At 43.4% G+C, this 24,642-nt stretch overlaps 1 protein-coding gene across 2 annotated transcripts in view; it reads left to right on the forward strand.

Moving 5' to 3' along the window:
- The window catches only part of kcnab1b (potassium voltage-gated channel subfamily A regulatory beta subunit 1b), a 77,014-nt gene that overhangs the window by 5,574 nt on the left and 46,798 nt on the right, over positions 1–24,642 (forward strand). For both annotated transcript variants that reach the window (XM_041842548.2, XM_041842549.2), the window contains exon 2: positions 21,275–21,318. In XM_041842548.2, coding sequence (XP_041698482.1) covers positions 21,275–21,318 — 44 coding nt within the window. The remainder of the gene's footprint in view (positions 1–21,274; positions 21,319–24,642) is intronic.

The following is a 24,642-nucleotide window of genomic DNA, read 5'->3' on the forward strand; positions in this document are numbered from 1 at the left end:
GGTAGTCCCATCCACCAAACTACCAGGTGTGAAACAGGGAAGGGACTCAGGGTGTATGTTAATTTGATATAGAGCAGACCTAACTCACTCTATTAAATTAATAAAAACAGGAACATTTTACATTTGGCTAGAAATTCAAAAGGAAATTATCTCAACAGAGAAAAATGTCCTCCTGTGTGCTACCTATATCCCCACTAGAATCCCCATACTTTAATGAAGGCAGCGTCTCCATCCTGGTGAGGGAAATCAATCATTTCCAGGCCCAGGGACATGTACTAGTCTGTGGTGACCTAAATGCCAGAACTGGACAAGAACCTGACACCATCAGCACACAGGGGGACAAACACCTACCTGGAGGTGACAGCATTCCCTCCCCCCTAGGCACAACTATGACAACATAACCAACAAAAAAGGGTCACAACTCCTGCAGCTCTGTCGCACACTGGGTATGTACAGTGGGGGGAAAAAAGTATTTAGTCAGCCACCAATTGTGCAAGTTCTCCCACTTAAAAAGATGAGAGGCCTGTAATTTTCATCATAGGTACACGTCAACTATGACAGACAAAATGAGAAAAAAAATTCCAGAAAATCACATTGTAGGATTTTTAATGAATTTATTTGCAAATTATGGTGGAAAATAAGTATTTGGTCAATAACAAAAGTTTCTCAGTACTTTTTTATATACCCTTTGTTGGCAATGACACAGGTCAAACGTTTTCTGTAAGTCTTCACAAGGTTTTCACACACTGTTGCTGGTATTTTGGCCCATTCCTCCATGCAGATCTCCTCTAGAGCAGTGATGTTTTGGGGCTGTCGCTGGGCAACACGGACTTTCAACTCCCTCCAAAGATTTTCTATGGGTTTGAGATCTGGAGACTGGCTAGGCCACTCCAGGACCTTGAAATGCTTCTTACGAAGCCACTCCTTCGTTGCCCGGGCGGTGTGTTTGGGATCATTGTCATGCTGAAAGACCCAGCCACGTTTCATCTTCAATGCCCTTGCTGATGGAAGGAGGTTTTCACTCAAAATCTCACGATACATGGCCCCATTCATTCTTTCCTTTACACGGATCAGTCGTCCTGGTCCCTTTGCAGAAAAACAGCCCCAAAGCATGATGTTTCCACCCCCATGTTTCACAGTAGGTATGGTGTTCTTTGGATGCAACTCAGCATTCTTTGTCCTCCAAACGCGACGAGTTGAGTTTTTACCAAAAAGTTATATTTTGGTTTCATCTGACCATATGACATTCTCCCAAACCTCTTCTGGATCATCCACATGCACTCTAGCAAACTTCAGATGGGCCTGGACATGTACTGGCTTAAGCAGGGGGACACGTCTGGCACTGCAGGATTTGAGTCCCTGGCGGCGTAGTGTGTTACTGATGGTCTTGGCCATAGCGGAGTTTGGAGTGTGACTGTTTGAGGTTGTGGACAGGTGTCTTTTATACTGATAACAAGTTCAAACAGGTGCCATTAATACAGGTAACGAGTGGAGGACAGAGGAGCCTCTTAAAGAAGAAGTTACAGGTCTGTGAGAGCCAGAAATCTTGCTTGTTTGTAGGTGACCAAATACCTTTTTTCCACCATAATTTGCAAATAAATTCATTAAAAATCCTACAATGTGATTTTCTGGATTTCTTTTTCTCAATTTGTCTGTCATAGTTGACGTGTACCTATGATGAAAATTACAGGCCTCTCTCATATTTTTAAGTGGGAGAACTTACACAATTGGTGGCTGACTAAATACTTTTCCCCCCCACTGTACATAGTCAATGGTAGGCTTCGAGGGGAGTCCTACGGTAGGTACACATATAGCTCATCTCTTGGCAGTAGTACTGTAGACTACTTTATCACTGACCTCAACCCAGAGTCTCTCAGAGCGCTAACAGTCAGCCCACTGACACCCCTATAGATCACAGCAAAATCACAGTCTACTTGAACAGAGCAATACTCAATCATGAGGCATCAAAGCCAAAGGAACTGAATAATATTAAGAAATGCTATGGATGGAAGGAAAGTAGTGTGGAAACCTAACAAAAAACTAACAAAAAAACAAATTAAATCCCTTTTAGACAACTTCCTGGACAAAACGTTTCACTGCAATAGTGAAGGTGTAAACTTGGCAGTAGAAAACCTAAACAGTATTTTTGACCTCTCAGCTTCCCTATCAAATCTAAACATTTCAAGCAGACAACATAAGAAAATTAACAACAATGACAAATGGTTTGATGAAGAATGCAAAACCTAAGAAAGAAATTGAGAAACCTATCCAACCAAAAACATTGAGACCCAGAAAACCTGAACCTATGCCTTCACTATGGTGAATCACTAAAACAATACAGAAATACACTATGGAAAAAGAAGGAACAGCATATCAGAAATCAGCTCAACGTAATTGAAGAATTCATAGACTCTAACCACTTCTGGAAAAATTGGAAAACACTAAACAAACAACAACAAACAGAGATGTATGGATAAACCACTTCTCCAATCTTTTTGATCCTATAACAAAGAACAAACAGCAAAAACATATACAGTGAGGGAAAAAAGTATTTGATCCCCTGCTGATTTTGTACATTTGCCCACTGACAAAGACATGATCAGTCTATCATTTTAATGGTAGGTTTATTTGAACAGTGAGAGACAGAATAACAACAACAAAATCCAGAAAAACACATGTAAAAATTTTTATAAATTGATTTGCATTTTAATGAGGGAAATAAGTATTTGACCCCCTCTCAATCAGAAAGATTTCTGGCTCCCAGGTGTCTTTTATACAGATAACGAGCTGAGCACACTCTTAAAGGGAGTGCTGCTAATCTCAGCTTGTTACCTGTATAAAAGACACCTGTCCACAGAAGCAATCAATCAATCAGATTCCAAACTCTCCACCGTGGCCAAGACCAAAGCTTTTGACTCAATTTGGCATGTGGGTCTGCTATACAAATTGATGGAAAGTGGTGTTGGGGGAAAAACATACGACATTATAAAATCCATGTACACAAACAACAAGTGTGCGGTTAAAATTGGCAATAAACACACACATTTCTTTCCACAGGGCCGTGTGGTGAGACAGGGATGCAGCTTATGCCCCACCCTCTTCAACATATATATCAACGAATTGGCGAGGGCACTAGAACAGTTTGCAGCACCCGGCCTCACCCTACTAGAATCTGAAGTCAAATGTCTACTGTTTGCTGATGATCTGGTGCTTCTGTCACCAACCAAGGAGGGCCTACAGCAGCAGCTAGATCTTCTGCACAGATTCTGTCAGACCTGGGCCCTGACAGTAAATCTCATTAATACAAAAATATTGGTGTTCCAAAAAAGGTCCAGTTGCCAGGACCACAAATACAAATTCCATCTGGACACCGTTGCCCTAGAGCACACAAAAAACTATACATACCTCGGCCTAAACATCAGCGCCACAGGTAACTTCCACAAAGCTGTGAACGATCTGAGAGTCAAGGCAAGAAGGGCCTTCTATTCCATCAGAAGGAACATAAAATTCGACATACCAATTAGGATCTGGCTAAAAATGCTTGACTCAGTTATAGAACCCATTGCCCTTTATGGTTGTGAGGTCTGGGGTCTGCTCACCAACCAAGAATTTACTAAATGGGACAAACACCAAATTGAGACTGCATGCAGAAGTCTGCAAAAATATCCTCCTTTTACAACGTAAAACACCAAATAATGCATGCAGAGCAGAATTAGGCCGATACTCGCTAATTATCCAAATCCAGAAAAGAGCCGTTAAATTCTACAACCACCTAAAAGGAAGCAATTCCCAAACCTTCCATAACAAAGCCATCTCCTACTGAGAAATGAACCTGGAGAAGAGTCCCCTAAGTAAGCTGGTCCTGGGGCTCTGTTCCCAAACACAAACAGACCCCACAGAGCCCCAGGACAGCAACACAATTAGAGCCAACCAAATCATGAGAAATCAAAAAGAGAATTACTTGACACATTGGAAAGAATTAACAAAAAAACAGAGCAAACTAGAATGCTATTTGGCCCTAAACAGAGGGTACCTGACCACTGTGACTGACCCAAACTTAAGGAAAGCTTTTACTATGTACAGACAAAGTGAGCATAGCCTTGCTATATGAGAAAGGCCGCCGTAGGCAGACCTGGCTCTCAAGAGAAGACAGGCTATGTGCACACTGCCCACAAAATGAGGTGGAAACTGAGCTGAACTTCCTAACCTCCTGCCAAATGTATGACCATATTAGAGACACATATTTCCCTCAGATTACACAGACCCACAAAGAATTTGAAAACAAACCCAATTTTCATAAACTCCCATATCTATTGGGTGAAATACCACAGTGTGCGATCACAGCAGCAAGATTTGTGACCTGTTGCCACAAGAAAAGGGCAAACACCATTGTAAATACAACCCATATTTATGTTTATAACTATTTGCACATTGTTATAACACTGTATAACACAGAATATTACATTTTAAATGCCTTTATTCTTTTGGAGTGTAATGTTTACTGTAAAAAAAATATAGATATATTGTTCATTTCACTTTGGTTTATTATCTATTTCACTTGCTTTGGCAATGTAAACATGTTTCCCATGCCAATAAAGTCCCTTAAATTGAAACTGAAATTGAATTGAGAGTGAGAGTGAGAGTAAGAGTGAGAGTGAGAGTGAGAGAGAGAGAGAGAGAGAGAGAGAGAGAGAGAGAGAGAGAGAGAGAGAGAGAGAGAGAGAGAGAGAGAGAGAGAGAGAGAGAGAGAGAGAGAGAGATACCACATTCACTCACAGTAAAGAAGTCATCAATCTAGTAGTAAAAAACATAAACTAAATATTCAGGTAAACGGCAAAAGAAGCACAACTGAAACTGATTTTAAAATAATAATAATAACGACCACAACTGGTTTGATGCAGATTGTAAAATTATAAGGAAAAAACTTCACTATCAAACCAAAAGCATTGAGACCCAAATAATGGTGAATTACGCCTTCATTACTGTGAGACTTTAAAACTCTATAAATGTACAATCTGAACCAAAAAAAGCACAGTACAACATCAAGCAGCTGACACTAATTGAGGAGTCCATAAACACAAACAATTTATGGCAAAAAATAAATAATAATATATATATATAAAAAAACAACTAGAGATGCCACTAGAGATCCTGGTTCGAATCCAGGCTCTGTCGTATCCGGCCGCGACCGGGAGACCCATGGGGCGGCGCGCAATTGGCCTAGCATTGTCCAGGGTAGGGGAGGGAATGGCCGGCAGGGATGTAGCTCAGTTGGTAGAGCATGGGGTTTGCAACGCCAGGGTTGTGGGTTCGATTCCCACAGGGGGCCAGTATGAAAAAGAAAAGAATGTATGCACTAGTGAGTGTTTCAACTGTAAGTCGCTCTGGCCAGGAGCTCTATAAGAAATTTCAGGCCTTCACATTTAAAAAAGCATGCGGACCTGATGGCATCCTAAATGAGATGCTCAAATTCACTAGTGCAAAATGTCAATTGGCTATATTAAAACTGTTTAATTTGATCCTGAGTGTAGGTTATTTCCCTGACATCTGGAATCAAGGACCCAATCTTTAAGAACGGAGACAAATTTGACCCTAACAATTACAGAGGCATTTGTTTGAACAGTAACCTGGGGAAGGTTTTCTGTAGTATTATAAATATAAGAGTTCTAAACGTCCTTAATAAAGCACAATGTCTTGAATAAATGCCAAATTAGATTTATACCAAAACATCGCAAGACCGATCATATTTATACCCTACACACCCTGATAGATAAACACGTACACCAAAATAATACCAAAATGTACGCTTGATTTATCGACTTCCAAAAAGCATTTGATTCTATTTCAAATTTTATTTGCCACATGTGCGGAATACAACAGGTGTAGACATTACCGTGAAATGCTTACTTACAGCCCTTAACCAACAATGCATTTATTTTGTAATAAAAAAAAGTAAAATAAAACAACAACAACAAAAAGGTGTTGAGAAGAAAAGAGCAGAAGTAAAATAAAATAACAGTAGGGAGGCTATATACACAGGGGGGTACCAGTGCAGAGTCAATGTGCGGGGGCACCGGCTAGTTGAGGTAGTTGAGGTAATATGTACATGTGGGTAGAGTTAAAGTGACTATGCATAAATAATTAACAGAGTAGCAGCAGCGTAAAAAGATGGGGTGGGGGTGGGGGGGCAGTGCAAATAGTCCGGGTAGCCATGATTAGCTGTTCAGGAGTCTTATGGCTTGGGGGTAGAAGCTGTTGAGAAGTCTTTTGGACCTAGACTTGGCGCTCCGGGACCGCATGCCGTGCGGTAGCAGAGAGAACAGTTTATGACTAGGGTGGCTGGAGTCTTTGACAATTTTGAGGGCCTTCCTCTGACACCGCCTGGTATAGAGGTCCTGGATGGCAGGAAGCTTGGCCCCAGTGACGTACTGGGCCGTACGCACTACCCTCTGTAGGCCGAGCAGTTGCCATACCAGGCGGTGATGCAACCAGTCAGGATGCTCTCGATGGTGCAGCTGTATAACTTTTTGAGGATCTGAGGACCCATGCCAAATCTTTTCAGTCACCTGAGGAGGAATAGGCTTTGTCGTGCCCTCTTCACGACTGTCTTGGTGTGTTTGGACCATGATAGTTCGTTGGTGATGTGGACACCAAGGAACTTGAAGCTCTCAACCTGTTCCACTACAGCACCGTCAATGAGAATGGGGGCGTGCTCAGTCCTCTTTTTTCCTGTAGTCCACAATCATCTCCTTTGTCTTGATCACGTTAAAGGAGAGGTTATTATCCTGGCACCACATGGCCAGGTCTCTGACCTCCTCCCTATAGGCTGTCTCATCGTTGTCGGTGATCAGGCCTACCACTGTTGTGTCATCGGCAAACTTAATGATGGTGTTGGTGTCCTGCCTGGCCATGCAGTCATGGGTGAACAGGGAGTACAGGAGGGGACTGAGCACGCACTCCTGAGGGGCCCCCGTGTTGAGGATCAGCATGGCAGATATGTTGTTACCTACCCTTACACCTGGGGGCGGCCCGTCAGGAAGTCCAGGATCCAGTTGCAGAGGGAGTTGTTTAGTCCCAGGATCCTTAGCTTAGTGATGAGCTTTGAGGGCACTATGGTGATGAACGCTGAGCTGTAGTCAATGAATAGCATTCCCACGTAGGTGTTCCTCTTGTCCAGGTGGGAAAGGGCAGTGTGGAGTGCAATAGAGATTGCATCATCTGTGGATCTGTTGGGGCGGTATGCAAATTGGAGTGGGTCTAGGGTTTCTGGGATAATGGTGTTGATGTGAGCCATGACCAGCCTTTCAAAGCACTTCATGGCTACAGACGTCAGTGCTACGGGTCGGTAGTCATTTAGGCAGGTTATCTTAGTGTCCTTGGGTACGGGGACTATGGTGGTCTGCTTGAAACATGTTGGTATTACAGACTCAGTCAGGGACATGTTGAAAATGTCAGTGAAGACACTTGCCAGTTGGTCAGCACATGCTGGGAGTACACGTCCTGGTAATCCGTCTGGCCCTGCGGCCTTGTGAATGTTGACCTGCTTAAAAGTCTTACTCACATCGGCTACGGAGAGTGTGATCACATAGTCATCCGGAACAGCTGGTGCTCTCATGAATGCTTCAGTGTTGCTTGCCTCGAAGCGAGCATAGAAGTGATTTAGCTCATCTGGTAAGCTTGTGTCACTGAGCTGCTTGAAACATGTTGGTATTACAGACTCAGTCAGGGACATGTTGAAAATGTCAGTGAAGACAGTTGCCAGTTGGTCAGCACATGCTGGGAGTACACGTCCTGGTAATCTGTCTGGCCCTGCGGCCTTGTGAATGTTGACCTGCTTAAAAGTCTTACTCACATCGGCTATGGAGAGCGTGATCACATAGTCATCCGGAACAGCTGGTGCTCTCATGAATGCTTCAGTGTTGCTTGCCTCGAAGCGAGCATAGAAGTGATTTAGCTCATCTGGTAAGCTAGTGTCACTGAGCAGCTCGTGGCTGTGCTTCCCTTTGTAGTCTGTAATATTTTTCAAGCCCTGCCACATCTGACGAGCATCAGAGCCGGTGTAGTACGATTCATTCTTAGTCCTGTATTGACTCTTTGCCTGTTTGATGGTTTGTCGGAGGGCATAGCGGGATTTATTATAAGCGTCCAGGTTAGAGTCCCCCTACTTGAAAGCGGCAGCTCTACCCTTTAGCTCAGTGCGGATGTTGCCTGTAATCCATGGCTTCTGGTTGGGGTATGTACGTACAGTCACTGTGGGGACAACATCATCGATGCACTTATTGATGAAGCCAGTGACTGATGTGGTGTACTCCTCAATGCTATCTGAAGAATCCCGGAATATGTTCCAGTCTGTGCTAGCAAAACAGTCCTGTAGCTTAGCATCTACGTCATCTGACCACTTTTTTATTAACCTAGTCACTGCTGCTTCCTGCTTTAGTTTTTGCTTATAACCAGGTATCAGGAGGATAGAGTTATGGACAGATTTGCCAAATGGAGGGCGAGGGAGAGCTTTGTATGCGTCTCTGTGTATGGAGTAAAGGTGGTCTAGAGTTTTTTTTCGTCTGGTTGCACATTTAACATGCTGGTAGAAATTAGGTAGAACGGATTTAAGTTTCCCTGCATTAAAGTCCCCGGCCACTAGGAGCGCTGCCTCTGGATGAGCGTTTTCCTATTTACTTATGGCCTTATACAGCTCATTGAATGCAATCTTAATGCCAGCATTGGTTTGTGGTGGTAAATAGACAGCTATGAAAAATATAGATGAAAACTCTCTTGGTAAATAGTGTGGTCTACAGCTTATCATAAGATACTCTACCTCAGGCGAGCAAAACCTTGAGACTTCCTTAGTATTTGATTTTGTGCACCAGCTGTTGTTTACAAATATACACAGACCGCCACCCCTTGTCTTACCGGAGACAGCCGTTCTATCCTGCCGATGTAGCGTATATCCCATCAGCTGTATGTTGTCCATGTCGTCGTTCAGCCACGACTCGGTGAAACATAAGATATTACAGTTTTGAATGTCTCGTTGGTAGGATAACCGTATTCTTAGGCCATCTAATTTATTTTCAAATGATTGAACATTGGCTAATAGGATTGATGGAAGAGGCAGTTTACTCGCTCGCCGTCGGATCCTTACAAGGCACCCCAACCTATGTCCACGATATCTCTGTCTCTTTCTCCTGTGAATGACGGGGATTTGGGCCTTGTCGGGTATCTGTAGGATATCCTTCGCATCCGACTTGTTGAAGAAAAAATATTCGTCCAATATGAGGTGAGTAATCGCTGTCCTGATATCCAGAAGCTCTTTTTGGTTATAAGAGACAATGGCAGAAACATTATGTACAGAATAAATTACAAATAATGCGAAAAAACACACATAATAATACAATTGGTTAGAGGACTGTAAAACGGCAGTCATCCTCTCTGGCGCATGCAGGACTGTTGTAAAAAGTTATTGAAAGTGGTGTAGGGGGTAAAACATATGACATAATTAAATCAATGGCAATATGTGCAGCATCAAAATTGGCAAGAAAATAACATACAATTTTAACCAGGGGTGGGGCTTTCGCCAGGGTTGCAATCTGAGCCCTGCACTCTTCAATATTTACATCAACGAATTGGCCACTGTTCTAGAAAAATCCTCAGCCCCTGGTGTTAGTCTCCACAATTCAGAGGTTAAATGCCTGCTCTTCACAGATGACCTATGCCTGCTGTCACCCACAGCACATGGCCTTCAGCAGAGCCTGGACCTGCTAGAGCAGTACTGCCAGACCTGGGCCCTGGAAGTAAATCCCAAAAAGACTAAAATAATGATTTTCCAGAGAAGATCCAGACCTCAGGGAATTAGACCAAAGTTCTCAATTGGTACAAAATATATAGAGTACTGCACGCACTACAATTACTTAGGTTTAAAAATAAACTCAACTGGACACCTTAATGATGCAGTGAATGAACTGAGAGAGAAAGCATGCAGGGCATTAAAAATCAAATTCAAATTGAAATACCTATTACATTTTGGCTATAACGAATTGAATCTGTCATTGAACCAATTGCACTTTATGGCAGCGAGGTTTGGGTCAACTTGCAAAACAAGATTTCACAAAATGGGACAAACAACCCATTGAAACCCTGCATGCAGAGTTCTGTAAGATTATCCTACATGTCCAGAAGAAAACTACAAACAATGTATGCAGGGAAGAATTAGGCCAATATCCACTAATGATAAAAACTAAAAAAATAGCAATTAAGTTTAGGAAACATCTAAAATACAGTGACCCCCTCTCATAGCAAATTGAATTGAATTGAGAGAGAGAGAGAGAGAGAGAGAGAGAGAGAGAGAGAGAGAGAGAGAGAGAGCAGAGAGCAGAGAGCAGAGAGCAGAGAGCAGAGAGCAGAGAGCAGAGAGCAGAGAGCAGAGAGCAGAGAGCAGAGAGCAGAGAGCAGAGAGCAGAGAGCAGAGAGCAGAGAGCAGAGAGCAGAGAGCAGAGAGCAGAGAGCAGAGAGCAGAGAGCAGAGAGCAGAGAGCAGAGAGCAGAGAGCAGAGAGCAGAGAGCAGAGAGTGAAGAGAGTGAAGAGAGTGAAGAGAGCAGAGACGGAACCACAACATGATAATAGGCTATTAGATTCATTCACAGTTGTCATGGAGATGTGATTTATTTTTATTTTTATTGAAACAAGCTGTGACTTTCAGCATTGGAGACTGTCTCTTCCAGACTTAATGATTCTACATCTTCATAAGAAAGATTTATGCCAGTTTCACACAAAAAAACTATTTTTTCTTGTTTCTAACAAGTCTCTCTGAAATTACCACTTGTATCTGCAATGGAATCTAAAAAGTGTGTGTGTGTGTGTGCATGTGTGTATGTGCCAAGGTTATTATAGTTTAGTATTTTTATTTATGTTTTCATTTCTAGTTTTAAGATGTTTATTTCTGATCTGATTTAATCATTTTTATTTAGTTAAAGTTTTATAAAAACATTTATCTTTTTTAAAATAATATTTAATTTCAGTTTTAGTGTTGATGACAAAGTAGACATTTACTGTCTCCATTATAGAGTTGTCACTTATTTTCCACTGTGGGGCAGTAATGCATCAGATGGGTCAGGTCATGGGTTAGGTTAGGTTGGGTTTAAATGTAGACTGAGGAAGTGATGACGAAAATGCACCAAGTAAACAATAGAAGTGGGTCAATTTCCTCAACAACCAGGAGCGTTGAAGTGGTTTTGGTCCCGTAGCTAACACGTTGTAGCAGCGTGAAGCGCACCCATGCACATGCAGAGATACTATGTGTTACCGTGTGAGAGCAAAGTCTTGCATCTCGCTCATCTCAATGGGCTCGTTCTTCTGCTTAGACGTTGCATGCATCAACCAATGGTTGCATGCCACGTTATCGACTGTGCCGTCGGGCACCAGACTGCTATACCATATGATGTGGTATAATACCTATCTAGGCGTGTGTAAGATCTGGCATGCGTCAGCAACGTCTGAGCAGGGGAACACGACTGACGTTATAGCAATCTGGTGCCCGACTGCACAGTCGATGACGTGGTACGAAACCATCGGTTGATGCATGCAACGTCTAAGCAGTGGAAGGTGACCAATGTCTGTGGTGCTGCTCGTGGCAACGTCATCTCACTGAGTTTGCCTATAAATAAAGTTAATCTCAATGTGACTCACCTGATTCCGAAGCTTGAAAATACCATTAGTTAGTTAGGGAGTGAAAGATAATAGTTTCAGTACAGTTGTAGTTTTTCAAACTTGTTTATTAATTATTTTATTTAAGTTTACTGAATTGTTTTTCATCGTTTTTGTTTTAGATTCAGTTTTAGTTAACTACAGTAACCTTGGAATGTGCGTTACTGTTTGGGACTCTTGTGTGTATGTTGTTTGTATGTGTGTGTGTGTGTGTGTGTTTGCACCAATGTGTGTGGTGTGTGTGTGTGTGTGTGTGTGTGTTTGTGCTCATGCACTAGTGTGTGTGTGGTTGTACAGTGGCTTGCGAAAGTATCCCCCCCGACCCAAGTCAATACTTTGTAGAGCCACCTTTTGCAGCAATTACAGCTGCAAGTCTCTTGGGGTGTGTCTCTAAAACCTTGGCACATCTAGCCACTGGGATTTTTGCCCATTCTTCAAGGCAAAACTGCTCCAGCTCCTTCAAGTTGGATGGGTTCTGCTGGTGTACAGCAATCTTTAAGTCATACCACAGATTCTCAATTGGATTGAGGTCTGGGCTTTGACTAGGCCACTCTTCCATAAAGCCCAGCTTGGTGGAGTGTACGGCTTAAAGTGGTCCTATGGACAGATACTCCAATCTCCGCTGTGGAGCTTTGCAACTCCTTCAGGGTTATCTTTAGTCTCTTTGTTGCCTCTCTGATTAATGCTCTCCTTGCCTGGTCCGTGAGTTTTGGTGGGCGGCCCTCTCTTGGCAGGTTTGTTGTGGTGCCATAGTCTTTCCATTTTTTAATAATGGATTTAATGGTGCTCCGTGGGATGTTCAAAGTTTCTGATATTTTTTTTATAACCCAACCCTGATCTGTACTTCTCCACAACTTTGTCCCTGACCTGTTTGGAGAGCTCCTTGGTCTTCATGATGCCGCTTGCTTGGTGGTGGCCCTTGCTTAGTGGTGTTGCAGACTCTGGGGCCTTTCAGAACAGGTGTATATATACTGAGATCATGTGACAGATCATGTGATACTTAGATTGCGCCCAGGTGGACTTTATTTAACTAATTATGTGACTTCTGAAGGTAATTGGTTGCACCAGATCTTATTTAGGGGCTTCATAACAAAGGGGGTGAATATGCATGCACCACTTTTCCGTTATTTATTTTTTAGAATTTTTTGAAACAAGTTTTTTTTTTAATTTCACTTAACCAATATGGACTATTTAATTTATGTCCATTACATGAAATCCAAAAATAAAAATAAAAAATAACATTTCAATTACAGGTTGTAATGCAACAAAATAGGAAAAACGCCAAGGGGGATGAATACTTTTGCAAGGCACTGTATATCCTACCATACTGATTTATCATTATTGGCCACATTTCCCATTTCACATCAGAGGCACATGAATCCCACCGCTCACACCATATAGTACAGTTTCCAACTGACTGGTGAATAGAACCAGGCTGATAGACTGGTCTAATAAGGACAGGCCTCTACACAGGGTACCAGGGATGCACATCTCAGCTCTTATTCCACAGACAGATAAACCAAATTGCCTGCCTCTATCTCCCAAAAGCAGAATACAATGCAAGAGGAAAATACGTAACTTTTCTTATAGGAAGAGACGTAACTTTTCTTAGAGGAAGAGACGTAACTTTTCTTAGAGGAAGAGACATAACTTTTCTTAGAGGAAGAGACATAACTTTTCCATAACACAAAAGTGTTAGTAAATAATGTGGCATAGTACCTGTAAGTGGCTGCGTTAGACTATAGGAAGATGCAATATGTACAGTGAGGGAAAAAAGTATTTGATCCCCTGCTGATTTTGAATGTTTGCCCACTGACAAAGAAATGATCAGTCTATAATTTTAATGGTAGGTTTATTTGAACAGTGAGAGACAGAATAACAACAAAAAAATCCAGAAAAACGCATGTCAAAAATGTTATAAATTGATTTGCATTTTAATGAGGGAAATAAGTATTTGACCCCCTCTCAATCAGAAAGATTTCTGGCTCCCAGGTGTCTTTTATACAGGTAACGAGCTGAGATTAGGAGCACACTCTTAAAGGGAGTGCTCCTAATCTCAGCTTGTTACCTGTATAAAAGACACCTGTCCACAGAACCAATCAATCAATCAGATTCCAAACTCTCCACCATGGCCAAGACCAAAGAGCTCTCCAAGGATGTCAGGAACAAGATTGTAGACCTGCACAAGGCTGGAATGGGCTACAAGACCATCGCCAAGCAGCTTGGTGAGAAGGTGACAACAGTTGGTGCGATTATTCGCAAATGGAAGAAACACTAAATAACTGTCAATCTCCCTCGGCCTGGGGCTCCATGCAAGATCTCACCTCGTGGAGTTGCAATGATCATGAGAACGGTGAGGAATCAGCCCAGAACTACACGGGAGGATCTTGTCAATGATCTCAAGGCAGCTGGGACCATAGTCACCAAGAAAACAATTGGTAACACACTATGCCGTGAAGGACTGAAATCCTGCAGCGCCCGCAAGGTACCCCTGCTCAAGAAAGCACATATACAGGGCCGTCTGAAGTTTGCCAATGAACATCTGAATGATTCAGAGGAGAACTGGGTGAAAGTGTTGTGGTCAGATGAGACCAAAATGGGGCTCTTTGGCATCAACTCAACTCGCCGTGTTTGGAGGAGGAGGAATGCTGCCTATGACCCCAAGAACACCATCCCCACCGTCAAACATGGAGGTGGAAACATTATGCTTTGGGGGTGTTTTTCTGCTAAGGGGACAGGACAACTTCACCGCATCAAAGGGACGATGGACAGGGCCATGTACCGTCATATCTTGAGTGAGAACCTCATTCCCTCAGCCAGGGCATTGAAAATGGGTCGTGGATGGGTATTCCAGCATGACAATGACCCAAAACACATGGCCAAGGCAACAAAGGAGTGGCTCAAGAAGAAGCACATTAAGGTCCTGGAGTGGCCTAGCCAGTCTCCAGACCTTAATCCCATAGAAAATCTGTGGAGGGAGCTGAAGGTTTGAGTTGCCAAACGTCAGCCTCGAAACCTTAATGACTTGGAAAAGATCTGCAAAGAGGAGTGGGACAAAATCCCTTCTGAGATGTGTGCAAACCTGGTAGCCAACTACAAGAAATGTCTGACCTCTGTGATTGCCAACAAGGGTTTTGCCACCAAGTACTAAGTCATGTTTTGCAGAGGGGTCAAATACTTATTTCCCTCATTAAAATGCAAATCAATTTATAACATTTTTGACATGCGTTTTTCTCGATTTTTTTGTTGTTATTCTGTCTCTCACTGTTCAAATAAACCTACCATTAAAATTATAGACTGATCATTTCTTTGTCAGTGGGCAAACGTACAAAATCAGCAGGGGATCAAATACTTTTTTCCCTCCCTGTATGTTAGTGTCTGTAGAAAACCTATGTAATAAACACTCGTCCTATATTAAATGACACCTACACTCTTAGACAAAAAGGTGCTATCTAGAACCTAAAAGGGTTCTTCCACAGAGGGTTTACATGGAACCCAAAAGAGTTCTCCTATGGGGACAGACAAAGAACCCTTTTGGAACCCTTTTTTGTGTTGGGATGTGTGACCAATCCCCCTCCTCCTCTCAGTACCTTTGATTACGTTCTGGAATGTTCAGGGGCCCAGCGTTGAAGTTTAATTGGGCCAATATAACATGCACATCAGTGGAGGCTGCTGAGGGGAGAACAGCTCATAATAATGGCCAGAATAGAGCAAATGGAATGGCATCAAACACCTGGGAACCATTTATGGGCCCGTGTAGCTCAGTTGGTAGAGCATGGTGCTTGCAACGCCAGGGTTGTGGGTTCGATTCCCACGGGGGGCCAGTATGAAGAAAATAATAATAATAATAATGTATGCACTCACTAACTGTAAGTCACTCTGGATAAGAGCGTCTGCTAAATTATTAAAATGTCAAATGTATTTGATTCCGCTCCAGTCATTACCATGAGCCCGTTCTCCCCAATTAAGGTGCCACCAGCCTCCTGTGATTCATAGATCACTCACGGTAGATTTAACACACTCACACACACACACTGAGCCCTGTGGGAAACCAGCTGTTATTTCACATTTCTCATTCCGTGTCATATACTTCAGCAGTATACTGTCATATAGAATACTTCAACAGTATGCTGTCATATAGAATATTTACATTTTAGTCATTTAGCAGACGCTCTTATCCAGAGCGACTTACAGGAGCAATTAGGGTTAAGTGCCTTGCTCAAGGGCACATCGACAGATTTTTCACCTAGTCGGCTCGGGGATTAGAACCAGAGACCTTTTGGTTACTGGCACAACGCTCTTAACCACTAAGCTACCTGATCCCAAACACACCGCCCGGGCAACGAAGGAGTGGCTTCGTAAGCTACCTGCCGTCAACAGTGTACTGTGTTTGATCCACCTGGACTTTTGGACTTTCAGAATCTACCCTCTGTCACTGTCTACATGTTGGAGTCTCTCTCTCTCTCTCTCTCTCTCTCTCTCTCTCTCTCTCTCCTTCTGTATCTCTCACTTTTTTGTCTGTCTCTTGGTTCACCTATCACTCCATTTCCCTCTGTGTCTGTTTCTCTATCAGTTTATCTGTCTCCGTCCCTGCCTCTCTCTCTCTCTCTCTCTCTCTCTCTCTCTCTCTCTCTCTCTCTCTCTCTCTCTCTCTCTCTCTCTATCTCTCTCTCTCCCTCTCTCTGTCTTAGTTCCCCTATCACTCCAATTCACTTGGTACCAATTCCTTCCTCCATCTACTTATCTGTCCCCCCCCCCTCTCTCTCTCTCTTCTCCCTCACCCTCTCTTCTCGCTCCACTAGTGCGCATCAGTCAAGGAGAATTTCAGGCGATCCCGGCTTAACGGCTGCAGGCTTAGCTGGTGATTTCCTACTCTGCAACTTCTGAGCTTTTCTCTGGCAGGCCCTAATCTCCTCATTTTCCCTGAGTTTGACGAGAGCGCTATAAAACGCCTTCTGTTACATCTCTCACTATTCCAATATTTTCAGGGTGTGATTTTATGTGTCACTAAATGTTAATTTGATCATCTATTTAAACAGAAGATAAAAATAGTGCTAGCGAGTAGCGGCATAACAGGGGATGTGTATAAGACGTGACAGGGCGGTTTGTACAGTGGGGGAAAAAATTATTTAGTCAGCCACCAATTGTGCAAGTTCTCCCACTTAAAAAGATGAGAGAGGCCTGTAATTTTCATCCTAGGTACACATCAACAATGACAGACAAAATGAGAAAGAAAATCACATTGTAGGATTTTTTATGAATTTATTTGCAAATGATGGTGGAAAATAAGTATTTGGTCAATAACAAAAGTTTCTCAATACTTTATTATATACCCTTTGTTGGCAATGACACAGGTCAAACGTTTTCTGTAAGTCTTCACAAGGTTTTCACACACTGTTGCTGGTATTTTGGCCCATTCCTCCATGCAGATCTCCTCTAGAGCAGTGATGTTTTGGGGCTGTCGCTGGGCAACACGGACTTTCAACTCCCTCCAAAGATTTTCTATGGGGTTGAGATGTGGAGACTGGCTAGGCCACTCCAGGACCTTGAAATGCTTCTTACGAAGCCACTCCTTCGTTGCCTGGGCGGTGTGTTTGGGATCATTGTCATGCTGAAAGACCCAGCCACGTTTCATCTTCAATGTCCTTGCTGATGGAAGGAGGTTTTCACTCAAAATCTCACAATACATGGCCCCATTCATTCTTTCCTTTACACGGATCAGTCGTCCTGGTCCCTTTGCAGAAAAACAGCCCCAAAGCATGATGTTTCCACCCCCATGCTTCACAGTAGGTATGGTGTTCTTTGGATGCAACTCAGCATTCTTTGTCCTCCAAACACGACAAGTTGAGTTTTTACCAAAAAGTTATATTTTGGTTTCATCTGACCATATGACATTATCCCAATCCTCTTCTGGATCATCCAAATGCACTCTAGCAAACTTCAGACGGACCTGGACATGTACTGGCTTAAGCAGGAGGACATGTCTGGCACTGCAGGATTTGAGTCCCTGGCGGCGTAGTGTGTTACTGATGGTAGGCTTTGTTACTTTGGTCCCAGCTCTCTGCAGGTCATTCACTAGGTCCCCCCGTGTGGTTCTGGGATTTTTACTCACCGCTCTTGTGATCATTTTGACACCACGGGGTGAGATCTTGCGTGGAGCCCCAGATCGAGGGAGATTATCAGTGGTCTTGTATGTCTTCCATTTCCTAATAATTGCTCCCACAGTTGATTTCTTCAAACCAAGCTGCTTACCTATTGCAGATTCAGTCTTCCCAGCCTGGTGCAGGTCTACAATTTTGTTTCTGGTGTCCTTTGACAGCTCTTTGGTCTTGGCCATAGTGGAGTTTGGAGTGTGACTGTTTGAGGTTGTGGACAGGTGTATTTTATACTGATTACAAGTTCAAACAGGTGCCATTAATACAGGTAACGAGTGGAGGACAGAGGAGCCTCTTAAAGAAGAAGTTACAGGTCTGTGAGAGCCAGAAATCTTGCTTGTTTGTAGGTGACCAAATACTTATTTTCCACCATCATTTGCAAATAAATTCATTAAAAATCCTACAATGTAATTTTCTGGATTTTTTCTCCTCAATTTGTCTGTCATAGTTGACGTGTACCTATGATGAAAATTACAGGCCTCTCTCATATTTTTAAGTGGGAGAACATGCACAATTGGTGGCTGACTAAATACTTTTTTCCCCACTGTACGAGGGGCTTCTTTAAGTGACTCATTTGACATTTTACCTCAAGGCTTGGTTTAGCTATCACCAATGCATCAGAAACTGTCTTTAATGTACAGTATGTTTTGCATGTTGACTCTACTGAATGTGTTAGATGGAAATGGCCTAGCCCCCCCCTTGGAATGAGTTTGACACATGTGGTGTCAGATAGCATGAGGTTGGATTCAAATGGCAATGTTTCGCCTTGTATGGCTCCTTAGTTGTTTGCTTAGCCGTTAGGACGGCAGTTTTGGCATTTTTAATGGAGTCATTTACAGCAGTGAATACATGTCTTTATCTGAAAGCAGGGGCATATTTCTTAATAATAATAATGATAAGTTGTTGTTTACTCTGTTTTAGGACTATGTAAGGATGTGTTCTGCAGTGCATTGGCTATTGATGATGTGTGTGTGTGTGTGTGTGTGTGTGTGTGTGTGTGTGTGTGTTGGTGTGTGCGTGCGTCCATGTGTGAAAATCAATGTCCTTGGTTTCTTTGCAGTACAATCTCTCTCCCTGCTCTTTTTCTCCATGCTCGCCGCTCTCTCTCTCCTCTCTCTCTCTCTCTCTCCTCTCTCTCTTTCCCTCTCTGTCTCTCTCTCCTTCTCTCTCTTTCTCTCTCTCCCTCTCTCTCTGTGAGGCAGTTCCAGAATGCACCGATTCATTCCGGAGTGTAGCCTATGTCTGATTGTATTTATGTCTGTCTAGAGCTTTTCCATATCTCTCTGAACAGTTGAACACATTTACATTCCTGTTGCTGTCATTTGAATATTTTTCAGACATCTGACAGGCTGGTAACATTCCTGGCAGCTGGCAATTCCACTCGTTTTTTCCCCATCAAATTATAATAAAAAAAAAAGTTCCCTTCAACCGAGCTGCTAAATTGCCAACTAAATGAAATAAGATTACAGGAATATAGACCAATACGATTTCTTCATGTGATCAAAAAACACTTATACAGAATTCTCTCTAAAACTATTCTCGGCATCCAGAACCACATCGGTCACCAGAGATACTCTGCAGCCAACCAATGTGTGATGACAGATTGACAGGTGCCAGAGGAAAGCTATCAAGCACCTGTTCTTCTTTTTCTCTAAGAGGAATGAGGAATTCTCGGAGTGCAATGGAACTCAAATGTCAAACTCTCATTTTGTCCCCGTTTTATAGCAGGCTAAAACTATTAGCATGGATCAGCTAGGAGGAAATTGAGAATTATCTTAGACTAAATGAGGCTTTGGAAGAGAGCCATAGATCAGAAGTGTACTGTGAGGGACAGAGAGAGCAAGAGAGAGAAAGAGGGGCGGTAGAGAGAGAGAGGGAGACAGAGAGAGAGAGAGAGAGAGAGAGAGAGAGAGAGAGAGAGAGAGAGAGAGAGAGAGAGAAAGAGGGGTGGTAGAGAGAGAGAGGGAGACAGAGAGAGAGAGAGAGAGAGCGAGAGAGAGAGAGAGAGAGAGAGAGCGAGAGAGAGAGAGAGAGAGAGAGAGAGAGAGAGAGAGAGAGAGAGAGAGAGCAGAGAGAGAGAGAGAGAGAGAGAGAGGAGAGATAGAGGGAGATAGACAGAGAGCGAAAGAGCAAGAGGGATGGAGAGAGAGAGAGAGACAGAAAGGTGTTTTGGATTGCAGTGGTGTTATAGTAATAAACTAGCTCTGCAGTGGTGTTATAGTAATAAACTAGCTCTGCAGTGGTGTTATAGTAATAAACTAGCTCTGCAGTGGGGATAGTGGCATATGCTGCCGATACTGTCGCGTTGTGTTCCTGAAGCAGACAAAAACAATAGAATGTTCTAGGGTAGAATTGTCTGCTATTTCTGTGTGTGTGTGTGTGTGTGTGTGTGTGTGTGTGTGTGTGTGTGTGTGTGTGTGTGTGTGTGTGTGTGTGCGTGTGTGTGTGCGTGTGTGTCTACAACAGTCTGACTGTGAGAACGAATGAGAGAACTGAAGAAGAGATTGATGCCTCACTGAACTAGAAAGAGAGAAAAAAACACTCAAAACGTTTCGTACAAAATCACTCATACAATTTCAAACTCCACAGAGGTAAACAAAACAATACACTTTTGTCCTTTATGTGATGAGTCAATTCAGCCCATACAGTCCTCAAAGGGGCTTTTAAAACAGCACAATGCTCCAGGACCAGGGAAAATCCACTGTGAGAGTGTTGCGTGTGATAGACGGGCTAAATCAACTCTCTTTTCCCGGTAATCTCTCCATTCTGATTCATGATTGGACCAGAGACTTAGGAGACCCTGTGGTCCAATGATTCTGTCCTCTGATCAACTAGGAGGAACACAATGAGACGCAGCAGGACTGAAACCTCTGCTCTGCCATTATAACAGATTTTCTGTTCCTTTTCCATTGTTCGTGTCACGCCCTGGCTCTGGGGACTCTTGTATGTTGAGCCAGGGTGTTAGTTTCTTTGTGTAGTGTCTATGTTTCGTTTCCTATGTTCTGTTCTAGGTTATGTGTTTCTATGTTGGCCGGGGTGGTTCTCAATCAGAGGCAACGAGAATCAGCTGTTGCTTGTTGTCTCTGATTGGGAACCAAACTTAGGCAGCCTTTTGTGCACTTGTTATTCGTGGGATCTTGTTCCGTGTAGGTTTGTGTTATTGACCGTGGACTTCACGTATAATTTTGTTGTTTTGTGTTGTAATTAAAAGTACCTATTAAAGTATGTACTCATATCACGCTGCGCCTTGGTCCGCTCATTATGACGATCGTGACAGTCCGGCGTGCTTGCGGAGCACACAGCTGCCAGTACGTTTTAAGTGTTTACATCCTGTCTAATACCATGCCATTGATAGAGTGTGTGTGTGTGTGTGTGTGTGTGTTTTTCCACTCAATAACATTGTGTGGATGTGTTCTCCACAGGAACCTGGGAAAATCAGGCTTGCGTGTATCCTGTTTGGGTCTCGGTGAGTACTGTTGCGCTATAATATCCTACGTGTGTGTGCGTGTGTGTGTGTGTGTGTGTGTGTGTGTGTGTGTGTGTGTGTGTGTGTGTGTGTGTGTGCGTGCGTGCATGCGTGTGTGCAAATACGCAAGAAGCTCTCAGTCTCACGTCAGAATTAGATGTTCATCCATGTTTGTCAAACGCCACATTTTGAAGTTGTTCTGAACGTAACATTTCAAAGTGTTTAAGGATAACTTTAGGCACAATTTGTAAGGTTGGGATTGAGCTGAACATGCAACTTTTGGCACCAGAGGCAGATTCTTACGCCCATCCGCCATCCCACAATGCCCAGCAAAACTGAAACCTACTTGAAGGTATGACCCTAAAATGACGAAGCAAAAACAGCATTTTATAATTTTTTTCAAATGTAGAAACAAAAAAACCCTGAAATATCACATTTACATAAGTATTCAGACCCTTTACTTAGTACTTTGTTGAAGCACCTTTGGCAGCGATTACAGCCTTGAGTCGTCTTGGGTATGACGCTACAAGCTTGGCACACCTGTATTTGGGGTGTTTCTCCCATTCTTCACTGCAGATCCTCTCAAGCTCTGTCAGGTTGGATGGGGAGTGTCGCTGCACAGCTATTTTCAGGACTCTCCAGAGATGTTCGATTGGGTTCATGTCCGGGCTCTGGCTCGGCCACTCAAGGGCATTCAGAGACTTTTCCCGAAGCCACTCCTGCGTTGTCTTGGCTGTGTAATTAGGGTCATTGACCTGTTGGGAGGTGAATATTTGCCCTAGTCTGAGTTCCTGAGCGCTCTGAAGCAGGTTTTCATCAAGGATCTCACTGTACTTTGCTCCGTCCATCTTTCTCTCGATCCTGACTAGTCTCCCAGTCCCTGCTGCTGAAAAACATCCCCACAGCATGATGCTGCCACCATCATGCTTCACCGTAGGGATGGTGCCAGGTTTCCTTCAAACGTGACGTTTGGCATTCAGGCCAAAGAGTTCAATCTTGGTTTCATCAGACCAGAGAATCTTGTTTCTCATGGTCTTAGAGTCTTCAGGTGCCTTTTGGCAAACTCCAAGCGGGCTGTCATGTGCCTTTTACTGAGGATTGGCTTCCGTCTGGCCACTACCATAAAAGCCTGATTGGTGGAGTGCTGCAGAGATGGTTGTCCTTCTGGAAGGTTCTCCCATCTCCACAGAGGAACTCTGGAGTTCTGTCAGAGTGACCCTGACCAAGGCCCTTCTCCCTCGATTGCTCGGTTTACTGGGCGGCCAGCTCTAGAAAGAGTCTTGGTGATTCCAATCTTTTTCCATGTAATAATGATGTAGGCCACTGTGTTCTTGGGGACCTTCAATGCTGCAGAAATATTTTGGTACCCTTCCCCAGATCTGTGCTTCGACACAATCCTGTCTCGGAGCTCTACGGACAATTCCTTCGACCTCATTGCTTGTTTTTTTCTCTGACATGCACTGTCAACTGTGGGACCTTATATAGACAGGTGTGTGCCTTTCCAAATCATGTCCAATCAATTGAATTTACAGCAGGTGGACTCCAATCAAGTTGTAGAAATGTCTCAAGGATGGTCAATGGAAACAGGATGCACCTGAGCTCAACTTCGAGTCTCTTAGCAAAGGGTCTGAATACTTATATAAATAAGGTATTTCTGTTTCTATTTTTAATACATTTGCCAAGATTTCTAAAAACCTGTTTTTGCTTTGTCATTATGGGGTATTGTGTTGTAGATTATGATTATTTATTTTTTAAATCAATTTTAGTACAAGGCTGTAACGTAACAAAATGTGGAAAAAGTCAAGGGGTCTGAATACTTTTCGAATGCACTGTATAAAGTCATTGTTGTGCCTTTGAGCAAGTCAAATCATACTCTCTACATCATCTACACAATGACCTGAAATAAACTCAGCAGAAAAAGAAACGTCCTCTCACTGTCAACTGCATTTATTTTCAGCAAACTTAACATGTGTAAATATTTGTATGAACATAACACGATTCAACAACTGAGACATAACCTGAACAAGTTCCACAGACATGTGACTAAAACATATTTAATAATGTGTCCCTGAACAAAGGGGGGGTCAAAATCAAAAGTAACAGTCAGTATCTGGTGTTGCCACCAGCTGCATTAAGTACTGCAGTGCATCTCCTCCTCATGGACTGGGCCAGATTTGCTAGTTCTTGCTGTGAGATGTTACTGTCACGATCGTTGAGAGACGGATTAGACCAAGGTGCAGCGTGGAATGCATACATGTTTATTAAAACAATAAACACTGACAAAACAACAAAAGGCAACGAAACGTGACGTCGGAAGGCTATACACAAACAAGCCAAACACACCGAAACACAAACAAGATCCCACAACCCAGGCAGGAAAACTGGCTGCCTAAGTATGATCCCCAATCAGAGACAACGAGCGACAGCTGCCTTTGATTGGGAACCACACCCGGCCAAACATAGAAATACAAAACAGAGTTTCACACCCTGACCAAACTACCTATAGAATAACAGTCTCTCCAGGTCAGGGCGTGACAGTTACCCCACTCTTCCACCAAGGCACCTGCAAGTTCCCTGACATTTCTGGGGGAAATGGCCCTAGCTCTCTCCCTCCGATCCAACAGGTCCCAGACGTGCTCAATGGGATTGAGATCCGGGCTCTTCTCTGACAATGGCAGAACACTGACATTCCTGTCTTGCAGGAAATCACGCACAGAACGCGCAGTACGGCTGGTGGCATTGTCATGCTGGAGGGTCATGTCAGGATGAGCCTGCAGGAAGGGTACCACATGAGGGAGGAGGATGTCTTCCCTGTAACGCACAGCGTTGAGATTGCCTGCAATGACAACAAGCTCAGTCCGAGGATGCTGTGACACACCGCCCCAGACCTGCCTTACAACAGGCCTACAAGCCCTCAGTCCAGCCTCTCTCAGCCTATTGAGGACAGTCTGAGCACTGATGGAGGGATTGTGCGTTCCTGGTGTAACTCGGGCAGTTGTTGTTGCCATCCTGTACCTGTCCTGCAGGTGTGATGTTCGGATGTTCCGATCCTGTGTAGGTGTTGTTACACGTGGTCTGCCACTGCGAGGAAGATCAGCTGTCCGTCCTGTCCCCCTGTAGTGCTGTCTTAGGCGTCTCACAGTACGGACATTGCCATTTATTTCCCTGGCCACATCTGCAGTCCTCATGCCTCCTTGCAGCATGCCTAAGGCACGTTCACGCAGATGAGCAGGGACCCTGGGGATCTTTATTTTGGTGTTTTTCAGAGTCAGTAGAAAGGCCTCTATAGTGTCCTAAGTTTTCATAACTGTGACCTTAATTGCC

The sequence above is a fragment of the Coregonus clupeaformis genome, chromosome 21, assembly GCF_020615455.1.
Source record: "Coregonus clupeaformis isolate EN_2021a chromosome 21, ASM2061545v1, whole genome shotgun sequence".
Classification (NCBI taxonomy): Eukaryota; Metazoa; Chordata; class Actinopteri; order Salmoniformes; family Salmonidae; genus Coregonus; species Coregonus clupeaformis.